Source organism: Saccopteryx leptura, chromosome 1 (genome assembly GCF_036850995.1).
Source record: "Saccopteryx leptura isolate mSacLep1 chromosome 1, mSacLep1_pri_phased_curated, whole genome shotgun sequence".
NCBI classification, from domain to species: Eukaryota; Metazoa; Chordata; class Mammalia; order Chiroptera; family Emballonuridae; genus Saccopteryx; species Saccopteryx leptura.
This window is the reverse complement of record NC_089503.1, coordinates 40,965,603-40,981,980: the sequence shown is the minus strand read 5'-3', so window position 1 is coordinate 40,981,980 and position 16,378 is coordinate 40,965,603. Positions and strand designations below refer to the sequence as shown.

General features: G+C 39.6%; 1 protein-coding gene across 2 annotated transcripts in view; it reads left to right on the top strand.

Moving 5' to 3' along the window:
• The window catches only part of ZDHHC13 (zinc finger DHHC-type palmitoyltransferase 13), a 51,993-nt gene that overhangs the window by 22,411 nt on the left and 13,204 nt on the right, over positions 1 to 16,378 (top strand). For both annotated transcript variants that reach the window (XM_066364581.1, XM_066364586.1), the window contains exons 6-11: positions 739 to 803; positions 3,350 to 3,512; positions 3,736 to 3,861; positions 7,062 to 7,195; positions 9,995 to 10,097; positions 15,746 to 15,868. In XM_066364581.1, coding sequence (XP_066220678.1) covers positions 739 to 803; positions 3,350 to 3,512; positions 3,736 to 3,861; positions 7,062 to 7,195; positions 9,995 to 10,097; positions 15,746 to 15,868 — 714 coding nt within the window. The remainder of the gene's footprint in view (positions 1 to 738; positions 804 to 3,349; positions 3,513 to 3,735; positions 3,862 to 7,061; positions 7,196 to 9,994; positions 10,098 to 15,745; positions 15,869 to 16,378) is intronic.

Genomic DNA, 16,378 nt, shown 5'->3' with positions numbered 1-16,378 from the left:
GATTTCTCTTTTTTATATATATTCTATAAAATTGAAAAGAATTTTTTACTTGTTACCTTTTAAAACATAATAGGATAGATCCAAAAAATAAAATGAGTTGCCTCAGAAGGTAGGGAGATCTCTATTACTGGAAGTGTTTGAGTAGAGACTGAATGACTTCGTGTAAAAGGTGATAATATGAATTAATGTGTCAGTTAAGTTCTAAACTAGATGACATCTAAGGTCTTTACTTCTAAAGTCTCTTATATTTGATGGTGATTATCGTTTTTCTTTTACCCTTAGCTGTCTTCCATTCACATTATACAACACTTTAAATCATATATTCAGATAGTTCCTTTAAAAATATTTTGTATAGCCTGACCTGTAGTGGCACAGTGGATAAAACATTGACCTGGAATGCTGAGGTCGTCAGTTCGAAACCCCGGGCTTGCCTGGTCAAGGCACATATGGGAGTTGATGCTTCCTGCTTCTACCCCTGTTCTATCTCTTTCTTCTCTCTCTCTCTCTTTCTAATAAAAATGAGTAAATAAATAAAAATCTAAAAATATATATATTCTGTATAAATCAATGGGTTTTTATCCTGTGGCTCTGAAGCAGAGCATTCTTTTATTCAAATGATATTTGAACCCCCCTTATAGACATAATAGTAGTGTTACTGCATCAAAGAGAAACTTCTATTAAGAAAGAGAATTTTGACTGGGTCTATAGTTAAGCTGATTGACTCTTCTTTTTGCACAGAGTGTGAATATGACAGATTTAAATGGGCAGACACCTCTCATGTTATCAGCTCACAAAGTACTTGGGTAAGTGAATTTAATTGAATTGCCTCATTCTGATTCTTGGTTCTGACAATTTCTTTTTTTGTGTATATAATTTTAAGTGTCTTAATCTAGAATAAATAATACTACATTCTAAAAGATAAAATATGAGTTTCTACCCTATGACTATGATATGGATATATTTTTTTTAAGTGAGAGGATGGGAGATAGAGACAGACTCCTACATGTGCCTCAACCAGGATCCACCTGCTAGCCCCCATCTGGGGCCAATGCTTGAATTAACTGAGCTATCCTCAAGTGCCTGATGGTTATGCCTAGACCAACTGAGCTATCCTCAGCACCTGAGGCTGACACTCAAACCAATTAGGTCACTGAGGAGAGAGAAAAGGGGGAGAAGAAGGGAAAGAGAAGCAGATGGTTGCTTCTCACATGGGCCCTGACCGGCGATCCAACCCAGGACGTCCACATGCTGGGCCAGTGCTCTATCCACTGAGCCAACTGGCCAGAGCTGATATGGCCTTTCTATGTAGTTGTATTTAGAAAAGCACTATTGAAATAAACTTTCTCTTTTCTGATAGCCTAGGGGAAAATTTTGAAAACTACTATAAGAAAATAATTTTCTTACAAAACAAGTAGAGATTTTATAGCATATACTAACTAGCATGACTTATGTTTCTTAGTTTGCATTTTTTAAAAAATGGCCACAAGTTTAAATGTTCTTATAATTTGAAATTTAGATGATAAATTTGCTTTCTAGAAAACATTAAATGTTGCCCTGGCCGGTTGGCTCAGTGGTAGAGCATCGGTCTGGCGTACAGGAGTCCTGGGTTCGATCCCTGGCCAGGGCACACAGGAGAAGTGCCCATCTGCTTTTCCAAGCCTCCCCCTCTCCTTCCTCTCTGTCTCTCTCTTCCCCTCCTGCAGCCAGGGCTCCATTGGAGCAAAGTTGGCCCGGGCGCTGAGGATGGCTCTGTGGCCTCTGCCTCAGGCGCTAGAATGGCTCTGGTTGCAACAGAGCAACGCCCCAGATGGGCAGAGCATCGCCCCCTGGTGAGTGTGCCAGGTGGATACTGGTCGGGCGCATGTGGGAGTCTGACTGCCTCCCTGTTTCCAACTTCTGAAAAATACAAAAAAAAAAAAAAAAGAAAAGAAAGAAAACATTAAATGTTGAGGTTCTTTGACATTGTTGACTGCTCTAAAAATACTGATTATAACTAGTCTATGATAATAGTTTATATGTTCACATCAAGCACTTACATATTTAGATTTTTCTGTGTACTTCGTTTATAAACACATGTGATTAATGACCACCATACAGTCCAACTTCTGTTTTTCTTTTCTTCAAGTGTATGCCATAGGTTTTCCCTTTATCAGTTTGTTTCCAATGTCATGCTCAATTTCTGATTCTGCTTTTATTTTGGACTTCTTTTCTAGGAATTGAGTTTGTTCTGGTGCCATTTTCTTTTCGTTCATGGAGGGGTGGGGCTAGGGCTAGAATTTTGTTAGAAAGCATTTTGTCTTCTTTCCCATAACTCTAAAGTCAGGTTTCCTATTTAAAAATCTTGATAGAGTAGCCCTGGCCGGTTGGCTCAGCGGTAGAGCGTCGGCCTAGCGTGCGGAGGACCCTGGTTCGATTCCCGGCCAGGGCACACAGGAGAAGCGCCCATTTGCTTCTCCACCCCTCCGCCGCGCTTTCCTCTCTGTCTCTCTCTTCCCCTCCCGCAGCCAAGGCTCCATTGGAGCAAAGATGGCCCGGGCGCTGGGCATGGCTCTGTGGCCTCTGCCTCAGGCGCTAGAGTGGCTCTGGTCGCAACATGGCGACGCCCAGGATGGGCAGAGCATCGCCCCCTGGTGGGCAGAGCGTCGCCCCTGGTGGGCGTGCCAGGTGGATCCCGGTCGGGCGCATGCGGGAGTCTGTCTGACTGTCTCTCCCTGTTTCCAGCTTCAGAAAAAATGAAAAAAAAAAAAAAAATCTTGATAGCGTAAAGTAGAATATTTTATTAACAGAATCTGAAGCACTCATGAAGGAAGAGAAGGTATTAACAATAAAACAAAAATATTTTATTGAATTCTGCCTTCTAGTCCATAACTTTCTAAGATAAACATATTTTAAGGTATTATTTATACTTACTTTATTTAATAATAGATTTGGGAAAATATGACGTTAGCTTTTGGTTTATCTCCTCAAATATAATTTTGTACATTCAGTTTTTATTAAATAAATAACATATAATCTAATATTGGGCAAAGTTGAATGTATAATTTAAAAGGAAATGGTAACCAATAGAACAAAAACATGAGAGTAAAGTTTGAAAAACCAAAGCAGTTACTTCATTGTATTTATGTGAAAATTATATTATTTCTATAGTAGGAGATTGTTACTTAATGAAAAGATACTTTTTTTTAGGGAGTGTGCATCATTACTGTTAGCATCTACAATAGAACTCTACACAAAGAGAACTTACTGATTTGTTAATTGATATATTAACTTAAATGCTGGGTTATTTGTATTTACCTGTCAAATCATTAACTTCTCTAATAGCCCTCGGTATTTTATTGTTTTGAAACAGGTCAGAACCGACTGGGTTTCTTTTAAAGTTTAATCCTTCTCTCAATGTGGTTGATAAAGTACATCGAAACACCCCACTTCACTGGGCAGTGGCAGCAGGAAATGTTACTGCAGTTGATAAACTTTTGGAAGCTGGTTCCAGCCTGGATATCCAAAATGTTAAGGTATGAACAGGTATTTGTCTCCTTTCGTTTATTATATCTTCAGTTAGAGGATTGATAAGTTAATGTAAAGGTAAGCTACACATATGATTTCAGTTACCACAGGATATTGGTAGCTGGTTATTGAATAAATATTTGAGTCTATGATTCTGGTAAGTTTAAAAAATGTCTAATATACCCATACTACATCAAAAATGGGATTGAACTTTTTCTCTTTCTTTTTTAGGGAGAAACACCTCTTGATATGGCTCTCCAAAATAAAAATCAGCTCATTGTTCACATGCTAAAAACAGAAGCCAAAATGAGAGCCAACAAAAAGTTCAGACTTTGGAGGTGGCTACAGAAGTGCGAGGTATTTTCATGTGGGCCCTGGTCTCTAAGAACTGAGTTTTCTTTGTGTTTGTTCTGTAAGGCAGCCAGAGACTGGGGAGAGCTGCATTTTTTTCTGCTGCTGATTCTATCTTTCCCAGGCATTCCATAACCCAAAGCTGGAAATTTGGCACTTTCTTTGGTAATGTATTACTTGTCCTGAGCTAGATGGCTCTAAAACCACGTTATATTGTGAATATCATGGTGTCCTTCCACATTTATTTAATGAATGAATTGAAATGCAAAGGGTTTAGAGTTTTCTAAGCAAAAGGAAAGGTACTTTATGGGAGGAATTATATGGAAACTTTTGTTAAAGAACTTGTTCCTTATTAATTATTTTTCAAAAGGAAAATAGTAACATTCAAAATGTTTTGTTAAAATCATCTGGAATTAGACTTTAAAAGTCACTGGGTTGCAAACTTGAAGCATGTGATGTCACTCATAAAATAAAAATAATCTGAAATTTCAAGAGGTAAAATCCTAATTTTACTCCTCTATTTTAAATTTTTTTTTTTTTTTAAACGGAGACAGAGTGAGTCAGAGAGAGGGATAGACAAGGACAGACAGACAGGAACGGAGAGAGATGAGAAGCATCAATCATCAGTTTTTCATTGCATGTTGCAACACCTTAGTTGTTCATTGATTGCTTTCTCATATGTGCCTTGACTGTGGGCCTTCAGCAGACTGAGTAGCCCCTTGCTGGAGCCAGCAACTTTGGGTTCAAGCTGGTGGGCTTTTGCTCAAGCCAGATGAGCCTGCGCTCAAGCTGGTGACCTCGGGGTCTCGAACCTGGGTCCTCTGCATCCCAGTCCGACGCTCTACCCACTGCACCACCGCCTGGTCAGGCACACCTCTTTTTTAACTTGGCAATTCTGAATGGTGTTCTCCTAAACTTAAAAATGAAGTTCAACTTGTTTTTATAAATGGCTAGCAAATCCAAGTCATGATAGTGAATGTAATTCAAATTGTTAAAATGAGATTTTGAATTGATTCCATTTTTAATGGAATATAAGATAGATATTATCATCTTATCTAATAATAATTAGGAACTATGCTTTCAGAATGATTCTAACTTAACAGACACCAGATTTCTTTTGAGAGGGTGCATTTAGGTGTTTGGAGAGAGAAAGAAAGAAGTAAAGGTTACTCCTCAGTCTCCTTTGCCAACTCCTCTGCTTCATCCCCACCCCGCACGATAGGGTGCCCCAGGATTCTGTCCCTGGACTTCTTTTATATGTATTCATTCCATTAGTGATTTCATTCACTGCTGTGGCTTGAAATGCCACCTATATATTGATAACTCTCTAAGTTATTGCAGGTTCAGACCCTTCCAGACTTGGATCTCCCAGTTATCTGCATGGCTTACCCAGTTCAGTGTCTGATAGACATCTCCAATGTAGCATATCCAAATCTGAACTCCTGATCTCCCCCCTCAACTATTCCATCCATAGTGTTCCACATCTCAGCACGAGGCCACTCCAGCTTTCCAGTCACCTGTGTCTTTTCTTAGTCATCCCATGTAGCGAGACCATTAGGAAAACATATTGGCTAGTTCTGCTCTCAGTATATATCCAGCAACTAACGCCTTCTCACCACTCCACCAATGGCATTTTGGTGGAGCCACCACTATCTTTCATGTGAATTACTGCAGTTGTCTGCATCTTCCTGCCCCTTCTCACTTATAGTCTGCGCTCAACAGAGCAGCCAGATGAAATGTAAATTAGATCCTATCATTCACCTGCTCAGAATCCTGTGTCTCCCCTTTTCTCCCAGAATAAAAGACGAAGTTCTTACTATAGCTTCCAACGCCCTGTGTGGTTCAGCTTTTTATATACTATAAAATTCACTTAGTTCAATTGTCTGTCTTCCCCTGCTAGAATTTAAACTTCATGAGAGAAAGACCTTAAATTCATTGATGTGTCCCAGGCGCCTACATATGTGTGTGTGCACTGGAATAGTTGTTGAATGAGTGTTGTATCTGGGGTTAAACTTTTGAGATTCATATTTAATTCTCATTTCTGTTCTGAAATTACATTGTAGATTCTAATACCTTTTTAAAAATATTTAAATTTGCTCACTTTGTGGTATACAATCTAATTTGGAAGGATTTTAAAGATCTGATATCATTTGAAATGATCTATCCCTAGAAAATGGTTCAGAGAAGTAAAATAGAAGGAGGTAGGACAGAATATGTTTTCTCCCTTTGCTGTTGAAAAAACCCTGCTTGCTTCCAGGGTCGTGTCTGCTGCATTGTAAAAATGTGGTCCCAGCTTCAGTGCAGATAGTCACACCGTTGGTTCATAGACTTTTATTCTTTTACCTTTGCCAGGACATCTTTCAGTCTTTCAGTCTTTCAGTCTTTGACCTCTGTGTGACATTGACGCCAAGAACAACTCCCTTCTTAAAACTCTCCTCCACTCTGGGACCTTTCTTTCTCTTGGTTTTCATCCTGCCTTTCTGGTCACACGCTCACACCTTCTTAATTACCTTTGAGGACTTAGCTCTTTCTCCTTAAATGTTTGCTTTGGCCAAGCCTCTGCCCCTTTGCACCTATATGTAGTCCTTGGGATGTTGTTCACTCAGGGCTTTCCCACCTACATGCTGATGAGTTCCATGTTTTATCCTGAATGGTAGACCTGCTTTTCTCACCGCTTCTTGGGTTTCCTCTAGATATGTCTATAGGCATTTAAAATGCCACATGCGCTAAATTAAACTCATCTTCTCTATAAACTTGTTCCTTCTAACCCTCTTTATTAGGGGATAGCACCATCTGGTGCACAGGTTGGAACTTATGTTCTCATTAAATCTTGAGTGTATTGATTTTTTTGTGTGGTCTATCTTGCTTTTTGCTTTCTGGCATGTAATACTGTTTGAAAGAAATCATTTTTTTTAATGTAATTAACACTTTTTCTAAATGATTAGCATTTCTTTGAGGGGAGGGAAGCAAAACAAAGTATGTGTAAGCCACACTTTATAAAATGTAAGACTTTTAAATATTGTTTTCAAGATTTTTAATTTCTTATACTTCAAATTTATCAATCAGCAATTTTGAAGGAAGGAAAACTGTGTTCTGCTGTTGTATTACTTATTATTGTGTGTTTAGGAAGTAGTTGTAAAGAAGTAATTATTAGATACTTAGGAGGTAAAATTCATAAAGTTCTAAAATTCTTGCTCTCTTAATAGCTCTTCCTGCTGCTGATGCTTTCTGTGATTACCATGTGGGCTGTTGGATACATAATGGACTTCAATTCAGATTCTTGGCTTTTAAAAGGATGTCTTCTAATAACACTGTTTTTTCTGACATCTTTGTTCCCAAGGTGTGTATATTAATCTTTGCAAGGCTGATTATTACATTCTAATTTGATTGCTCATTTCTTTCTATTGTCGATTAGCTGGAATCACAGATTTTTACTTACTGAGTTGCATTAACTTTAATCACATGGCCTCAGTAGCTTATGATTGGACTGAAAGCTAATTGGTCACCTCAATAATTTAATTAAATTGACACTGGTGGAAAATAAATATCCTAGCTCACTTTTTGAAATGATCATTTATTTGGTGAATAATGGAGAGATTTGTGTAACTAACTTGCATCTTGAAGCATTTTTGCCTGTTTTTTAGAAATTTTGCTTTTTAAAATTTTTCTAGATCTAACTTCATTTTAAGCTAGTTATTTCTGCTCATAATGTTATTTAGTTGAAACACCTAATTAAATCACAAGAGGTTATAAAATAGTAATGATGGCATGGTTCTATTTTTAGGAAAATATTTATACCTGATTGGCACTGGTTAGGAGTCAGATTGCCTAGATTCAAGTAGAGCTTTACCATATAGCAGGCCAACCTTGAACAAAAGTTGCTTTACATTTCTGGGCCTCAGTTTCTTGGTGTATAAAATGAGGATACTAATTTGACAATACCTACTTCATGGTTAATACACATGCAATGTTTAGAATCATGACTGACACATAATACTCAATAATCTTATCACACCTCACTCTCCTCTTCCCTTTCTCAGTAAAAGGGCTCCCAGTTCCTCACGTGAGTAATCCTTGGGTTACTGTCATCCTCTGCTCTTCCCTTCACTTCCCTCCGCCCAGCCAGCTCCTTACCAAGTCCTTGCTCAGCCTGCAGCAGGTCTGTCCTCTCTATCTCCACAACTGGCACCTAACTGGCCTCCTGTCTCCGCCTTTTAACTCCCCACTAGTTCATCCCACTTAGCAATCAGGGTGGTCTTTTAAAACAGCAGATCAGTTTCTGTTTTCTTTCCCTCCAGTGGGTGTTTCTTATACTCAGAATAAAACTCAAACTCCTTGCCTGGGAGATATTATGTGATTCATTCCCTTTGCTCTGACTTCATCTCTTTCCTTTGTTGTTCTCCAACCTTCTTTCTGTTTCTAGAACACATCAAGCCCATCCCACCAAGGGCCTTGGCTTTTGCTTGTGTTTTTGTCTGACATGTTCTGATTGTTGCGAAGCTGGAGATGTTTCATTCAGGCCTAAGTTCCAACACCGCCTCCTAAATGAGGCCTTTCCTGACATCCCGTTTGGTTTTCTTCTCAGCACTTAGTCCCCGTTTCCTGGAATGTAAGGCCCATGCAAGCAGGAGACTTCTCTCCTGAGTCAAAGGGAACGGTAATGGTCATCCATAGAAAAAGACTGAAAGGAAATAGTGTGCTCTCTTCGGGCTGTGATTATGAGATGCCTAGGCTCTTCTTATGCTTGCCAGCATTTTCTGAAATAAGCATTTGCTGCTTTTGTCATGAGGAAAAAACAAAGTGTTGGAGGAATCTTACTATTTGGTCACTCAAGAGCAGAACAGTTGGCTGGAAATGAATTAGAACTTAAATGCAAAGTAAAAGCTCAAATTTCTGGAAAATAGCAAAATGCCTAAATTGTCTGCTATTCAGAAAACTTGTGACTTAGAGATATTCATTCATTTTCCACTAATTGGACTGACTCAGTCTCCAAATAAGTTTTAAGCCAAATCACCAGGTATCACAATCATCACTTCTGTTTTTCCTAGAGGAAAACAAGGGCAGCATTTACTAACTGAATACGGGCAGTTGAGATTTTGTCTATTTTAGTAAAAACCCACATTACAAAAAATGTATTGGAAAGCTTTTGTCTTTGATGACAGTGAGTTGAGGACTTCATATGTGAGACTTGGCAGATGGATACAATTCAGACGGGCACAAATGCATATGGCAACTTTATCCATACTGCTTTTATATTTCTCACAGTCCTCTGTAGAGTCCCGATTTTGTGAAGGTGAGCAGCTGCAAACTTCTATTATTATTAGGCTCCAGGGGCAGTTGCTTATTGATCCAGGCTGCTATGTGACGCCTGTCAGAAGTAAACAGACTCTTACAAATGAAGGAGCTCACTGTACTATTTAATTACTGCAAGTATATTTTTACTGAAAAATCTCAGCTGGTTATGGGATGAAAGGGCTTAAGGTTATGTTTTTAAATTATGCTTCTAGCCTCTAGAATAGGTGTCCCCAAACTACGGCCCGCAGGCCATATGCGGCCCCCTGAGGCCATTTATCCGGCCCCCGCCGCACTTCCAGAAGGGACACCTCTTTTATTGGTGGTCAGTGAGAGGAGCACTGTATGTGGTGGCCCTCCAACGGTCTGAGGGACAGTGAACTGGCCCCCTGTGTAAAAAGTTTGGGGACCCCTGCTCTAGAAGAAGCTTGTTAGATGTGAAGGTGGATCTCCAAATACTGAAAAATTTGACTTTTGGAGTATTTGAACATATGCTGTGTCCCCCAAGAGAAATACAAACATGATATTTTTGAATAGAAATTAAAAAAGGTGTATTGAAAATGTAAAGTGATTGGGAATCAAGTAATGTAGAAGTGAGCTGGAAGAACTAGCACAGTCACTTGAGAGCCCTTGTGTATCAGTTTTCTCACGTGTAAATGGCGTGGTGATGATGTTGGGCTCGTTACCGTGTGGAAAGTGGCACACAGTAAGCATCACTAAGTGAAAGTTGTTGGTATTTGAGGGAATCATCATTATTACTATTATTATTTAAGGGAATTTAGAACTAAAATTAATATGAGTCATATGTGTTTTCACTAATACCTGTGTTTATCTTTTTTTCTTTTAGGTTCTTGGTCGGGTATAAGAGCCTTGTGTACTTTCCAGCAGTCTTTCTGCTGAGTTCCATATTTTGGATGTTTGTTACTTGGTTCATCTTATTCTTTCCTCATATCCTTCAAGCTTAAATGCCTCTTTTTGCTTTTATAAAATAGTAATGCCATTTTTAGACATTTAAATATTAGAAGACATCCAGGGAATGCAGTTCACATTTGTATTCATTTAATGGTTTTGGTTGAAGACGTTTAATGTCTACTCAACTTTGGGAATAATCACAGGGCACACAGTGCAAACAGTAGGGATCTAGTATTTATTACTCATTGGCAAGAAACAGTAGAATGAAATATTATTATACTTGGACCCATAAAAATGTCTTATCTTGCCTTGAGTTTCTCTTCAAGGTCGGATGGTTCTATTAACTTGGTTAGCACTTACAGCTGATTAATAAATCATCTGGGTGCCGAGTGGCCTACATGGGAGGGATCGGGCGGAAACGGGCCCTTCTCAGCGCTGGCCCATGCAGGGCTATTATCCTAGGTAGTGATTCTCAATCCACAGTAAAAATAAGTTTACATTGCCACCCAAAACGTGTTCTGTGAAGCAAAAATTTCAGCAAATATTCAATACTTCTCCTAATGTGTGCTTTATTCTAAAATTTTATCTTACCCTATTGTATTTCTTTCTAAAATTGCTGGTCACATCCCACTTAATTATTTCATGGCCTGCTAATGGATGGCAGCCATGGTTTAAAAAAAAACAACTCACCTAAGGAATGAGTTTATTACTTAAGGAACAGGGCTCAGGCCAAGTCCCCCTTAAGGATGTGCTGTGCTTTTAGGGTTGATCAAGTCCAGCCACTTAGAAATGAGGAAAGAGGTTACTTCTTGGTTTATAGTTATTTATTTCTCCCAGAAAGAGGGAGCATTTTCTCCAATTTCTGATCTTCTTACCTCTTTCCAGGCTTCTTTTTCCCCTTCCAAGGACTCTAGAAAGCTGTTATAAACTTGTTTTCCATACAGGTAGGAGAAGAAGGGATGTGGGGGGTAGAAATGTACCTTTAAGCATATTCTTATAACTTCTGTTATTTCTATTTCTGGTAATGGCATTTTAAAAAAGAAAGAATAGTGTTTATGGGAGAGATCCATGCACTCAATCCAAGTACAGTTTTTCATAGGAGTAACAGAGGGAGGGGGCTTATGGTTTCTTAGAATGAAGACCTCTACTTTCATTGTAGTGCATTTTTACTTTAATGATGCTTTTTATTTCGGAGCATTAATGCTAATATTTTTTGAATTCCTTTAAATGAAAGGCCTGGGGTACCGTGGAGTTCACTTGACTTTTTTCAAAAGATTTTATTACATTTAATCTTTGGTTCGTAAGTGCTGATTTGGGGGCAGCTTTTTAAACACTGACCTTATTGCCACCATTTAATGAAAACTTGGATGAAATCATTATGTAATATAAAAATAATTAAATTTCTAAGTAATCATGAGTGCATAAAGTAACAGCACAATATACATCAAAATCATCTGTGGAGACCCTAAGGCTGGTAAATTCTATTGTAATTGACATGATACCGAGAAGGATGACCGATATTTGTGGCAGTGGAATAAACACAGTTTTAAAATTGTGTTTCTTTTTTTTTTATTCAGTAAGAGTAGGGGAGGCAGAGAGACAGATTTCCGCATGCACCCTGACCAGGATCCACCTGGCATGCCCACTAGGGGGCGATGCTCCATTGCTCAGCAGCGAAGCTCTTCTTAGTACCTGACGCAGAGGCCATGAGCCATCCTCAGCACCTGGGGCTAACTTGCTCCAATCAAACCATGGCTGCAGGAGGAGAGAGAGAGAGAGAGAGAAAGATAAGTGAGAAGGGGAGGGGTAGAGAAGCAGATGGGCACTTCTCCTTTGTGCCCTGACTGGGAATTGAACCCAGGACGTCCACACACCAGGCTGACACTCTGCCATTGAGCCAACTGGCCAGGGCCTAAAATTGTGTTTCTTGATGAATTTTTAAAATGTGTCAACTCACATTATTTCAAATTTTGCACAAAAATGTGATATAGTTTTTATGTTGAATTATTTCAAATATATAGAATCAATATTACCAATGTAACTTCACCATAGTTTGAAAACCTCAACTATAACTTAGTATTCAGCTGAATTTAATTACAAACTTTAGTATTTGTGAAGATGCCATTACATCAGAAGAACTGAGTTTTGTAGCTAGACAGAATCTTAAGGTGTTGAAGATAAGATGCTGTTTTACTGACATGTACGCATACAGCCCCGTGATCCAGGCATCCATACGAGCCTGTTACTGGTGCATGAATGTCAGTAGGTGGCACTCTTCACCATCGAATCATTGTTTTTCAAGCTGAATGTTCAATGCTGTTTTAACTGCCGGGGTATGAACTGAGGTGCTACCCTGTACAAACCTATCCTGAGGTTATACTAGTTTCAACTCAGGTTGCCAAGTCTGGGTTGCATAGGGGCTTTTGCTACTCTAGCCACATTATGGGAAGAGGATCTGGGGTACTGTGGAGAGTGGACCATCTTTGGAATCAGGATGAATTTGAGTTTTTGGCCCCTTTTACTATGTAGTATTGGGCAAGTTACTTAATTTCACTGAGTCTCAGTTTTTCTGTAAATAGAGGATAACAGTACCAAGTTTATGGGGTGGCTGCAAGGATTACTGTGCAATGATGTCTGTGAGTTGCTGACCACAGTCCTTATTGCATAATCTGAATTCTGAAAGTAATACCTATTATTACTATTAATTACTCTTATGAATAAAATCTGTTTCGAAGGCCTCATGTTGAAATTAATTTAAGGGCAGCTCTAGATCAGCTCCTCAGACATGATCTTTTCATGTCTTTTCTGTGTTCAACAGATAATGGCTTTTATGACACGGGATCAATTGAAGAGGTCAGACCATACTTATGAGTTCGGAAGATTAGTACTTAGGAAAGAGATGCTGAGTCACTGAATATTATGTTTGTGATTCTGGCTAGAGCTGACTAGTTTAAGAGGGATAGACATGGGCGAAGTCCCATACTGGGTCTCAGAGAATGAGAATGTACAAGCACATGTGGTGAAAATGTCGTAGCTTCAGCTCACGGGAAAACGAACCAGGAGCTTGGACTAAAGCCCTGTATGGGGAGTGAGGCGGCTTCGAGGGTGTCGGTATATTCTCCAGTAGTGTTCCAAGGATTTGAGTGTCCAAGCAAAGGACAATAGCAATGTCACTGTCCTCTGTTCCAGTCTGTACACACCCGAAGTATGTTTGCTGTCTTTTGAATTCTGTTCTTTAAAAGAGACAATGACAAGTAGGAGCACAAACAGAGGAACTTGACCAGTGAACAGTGTTGTTTAAGGAACAGTGTTGTATTGAAAGGCAAATTTACCTCCATATTGAGTCACAAGCTAGCTGGGCAAGCTGAGGTGTCTATAAGTAACTATAATTTGAGGTCTAAGAGCCATAGAAGTAAGCCTTCTTAGATGCAGATAAGAGAGAATTCTCTGTAGGGAATGACCTACCAAGGAAGGGTGTGTGTGACTTGAGTCTTGAAGGCAGTTAGGACTTAGACATTTTAACAGTGTGGTTTTAGAAATAGAAGGGGTGAGTGGGAAAGATGGGGGGGAGCATTTGAGGTCAGCAAAACACAAAGCAAGAAAGGGCATGGAAGCAAGGGATGTTTGGCTTTATGGGAGGGGCTAGAGTGCAGTTCACTTTACTTGGAGGAGAGGATACAGTGATTCTCCTGAGATTTGTTTTGTAAATTAGTCAGAACAGAATTCAGTCAGCTCAATATATGGGATCATCATATGATTTATCTGGTGTATTTTTGAGAATGTTTCGTATATGTTGATCAGGATTTTATGGAACCAAAATAAGATGTGATTCTTTAAGAAAAGGTCAGACTTACATACTCTTTAATAGTGTTCTTAATTCATTCTAAGCATTATTTGTTAAAATTCAATTTCGCACAATTTTTCTGGACCTTGTGTCTTTCTTAAAGCCAGGTCCACCTGCAGATTAACTGGCAAACTAAATAAGATTTATTGCTGCCTCCTGAGCAGATGTGGGTGTGCTGGTGTTTGTGTGTTAGAGCAGGTTCTGAATCTGCAGAGTGGGTATGAGGTCTGAAGTTCTGCCTGTCCCACAGGCTCCCAGGTGAAGCCATTGCTGTGGTCTATGGACCACACTTTTAACAGCAAGGGCTCAGAGTCTTCTCTACTCTATAGGACATCTTGGCAATCTCTATAAAGGCAAATACAGTTACTGCATCAATAATGATTTAAATTGGACAAGGAAAATTGGTTTATTACTGGTGTATTGGTTTATTATTGCACAAAATTTTACTTTTGATACAGAGAATTTGTACCAGTTCAAACATTTCCAAGTGGGACCATTTATCCATGAAACACTTTTTATCTCAGTTTATAACTTCTGCCTTTCCCAAATATATAGTATTTAATTTATAAGCTCTTTACAAGGAGAGCAATTTCTTTCATTCCTAAATTAACTCAGCCTAAATCAGTTACAATTAGGTACTACACTTTGCAGTAGGAAATTTTTGCAAGCATTTATCTAATATATAAATAAAGTCTTTTAGTTAGAATCTCTGAACCAAGTGGTGTATTTCTTTGAACGATTTTGTTACAGTGATCAGACAATATTTTTCTGGATGCTCTCAGGAGAGCCATATTATACCATTAAAGAATAATTTATTTGGATCTTGAATGCTTTTAAGTCTTCAGGATATTCTTTATATATTACAACTCTTCCCATCAGTACTTTATTTTTTTTTTTTGACAGAGATAGTCCAAGAGAGACACAGACAGGGACAGACAGACAGGAAGGGAGAGAGATGAGAAGCATCAGTTCTTCCTTGAGGCACTTTAGTTGTTCAATGATTACTTTCTCATATGTGCCTTGACCATAGGGTTACAGCAGAGCGAGTGACCCCTTTCTTAAGCTAGCAACCTTGTGCTCAAGCCAGCGACCTTGGGCTTCTAGCCAGCAACCATGGGGTCATGTCTATAATCCCACGCTCAAGCCAGTGACCTCATGCTCAAGCTAGTGAGCCTGTGCTCAAGCCGGTGACTTTGGGGTTTTGAACCTGGGTCCTCCGTGTCCCAGTCTGATGCTCTATCCACTGTACCACCACCTGGTCAGGCCCCATCAGTATTTGTTTTTCCTTTTTTCCTTTTTAAATGAGAGGAGGGGAAATAGTGAGACAGACTCCTGCATGCACCCCAACTGGGATCCACTTGGCAACCCTGTCTTGAGCCGATGCTTGAATTAAGCAAGCTATTTTTAGTACCTGAGGCAGATGCACTGGCACCAACCGAGCTATCCTAAGCACCGGGGCCATGCTCAAACCAGTCAAGCCACTGGATGCGGAAGAAGGGTGCGGGGGAGAGAAGCAGATGGTTGCTTCTCTTGTGCGCCCTGACTCAGAAACAAACCCAGGATGTCCATACACAGGCCGATGCTCTATCCACTGAACCACCAGCTAGGGCCCCTTGTGAGTTTCAGCTCTTGAGAAGGGATTAATTTTTCAACTATGACCAAATTTCTACCCTATTACAACATAGGAGGGGGCCAGGTTAGGGAGCAGGGATGTGTTGCATAAGGGACAATGAAGATAAAATGCAGAGAAGATTCTTAGGAACCAGTGATGAAATCTGCCTATGTCATAATTATGCCATTCTTAAGGGAAGTCTGATATGTTCCTTAACCTTGCTTTAACATCTTGCAGGCACTCCTTTCTATTTTGCTTTTATTCTCAGCATAATAGGCTTCCTCTACTTTTTCTACAAGACCTGGGCAACGGATCCAGGCTTCACTAAGGCTTCTGAAGAAGAAAGGAAAATGGTGAGCTTTCTTTGTGATGTTACTGATTTTTTAAAAATAGTAGGGTATGTAAATTTCAGAAGATCATAGCCATGTTGGTTTTTGTCATGACTGCATCTCTAGTGCCTGGCACCTAATAGATGTAACATAAATGTGGAATGAATAAATCAGCAAAATGAGATTCCTCTACAAAATGAGATTCCTTTTTTGTTTATATGAATTTTTGTGTGTGTGTGACAGAGACAGAGAGAGGGACAGATAGGGACAGACAGGAAGGGAGAGAGACGAGAAGCAATTCTTCATTGCAGCACCTTAGTTGTTGTTTATTGATTGCTTTCTCATATGTGCCTTGACCGGGGGGCTATAGGAGACCGAGTGACCCCTTGCTCAAGCCAGTGACTTTGGGCTCAAGCTGGTGAGCCTTGCCCAAACCAGATGAGCCCACATTCAAGCTCACGACCTTGGGGTTTTGAACCTGTGTCTTCCACGTTCTAGTCCGTCGCTCTATCCACTGCACCACCGCCTGGTCAG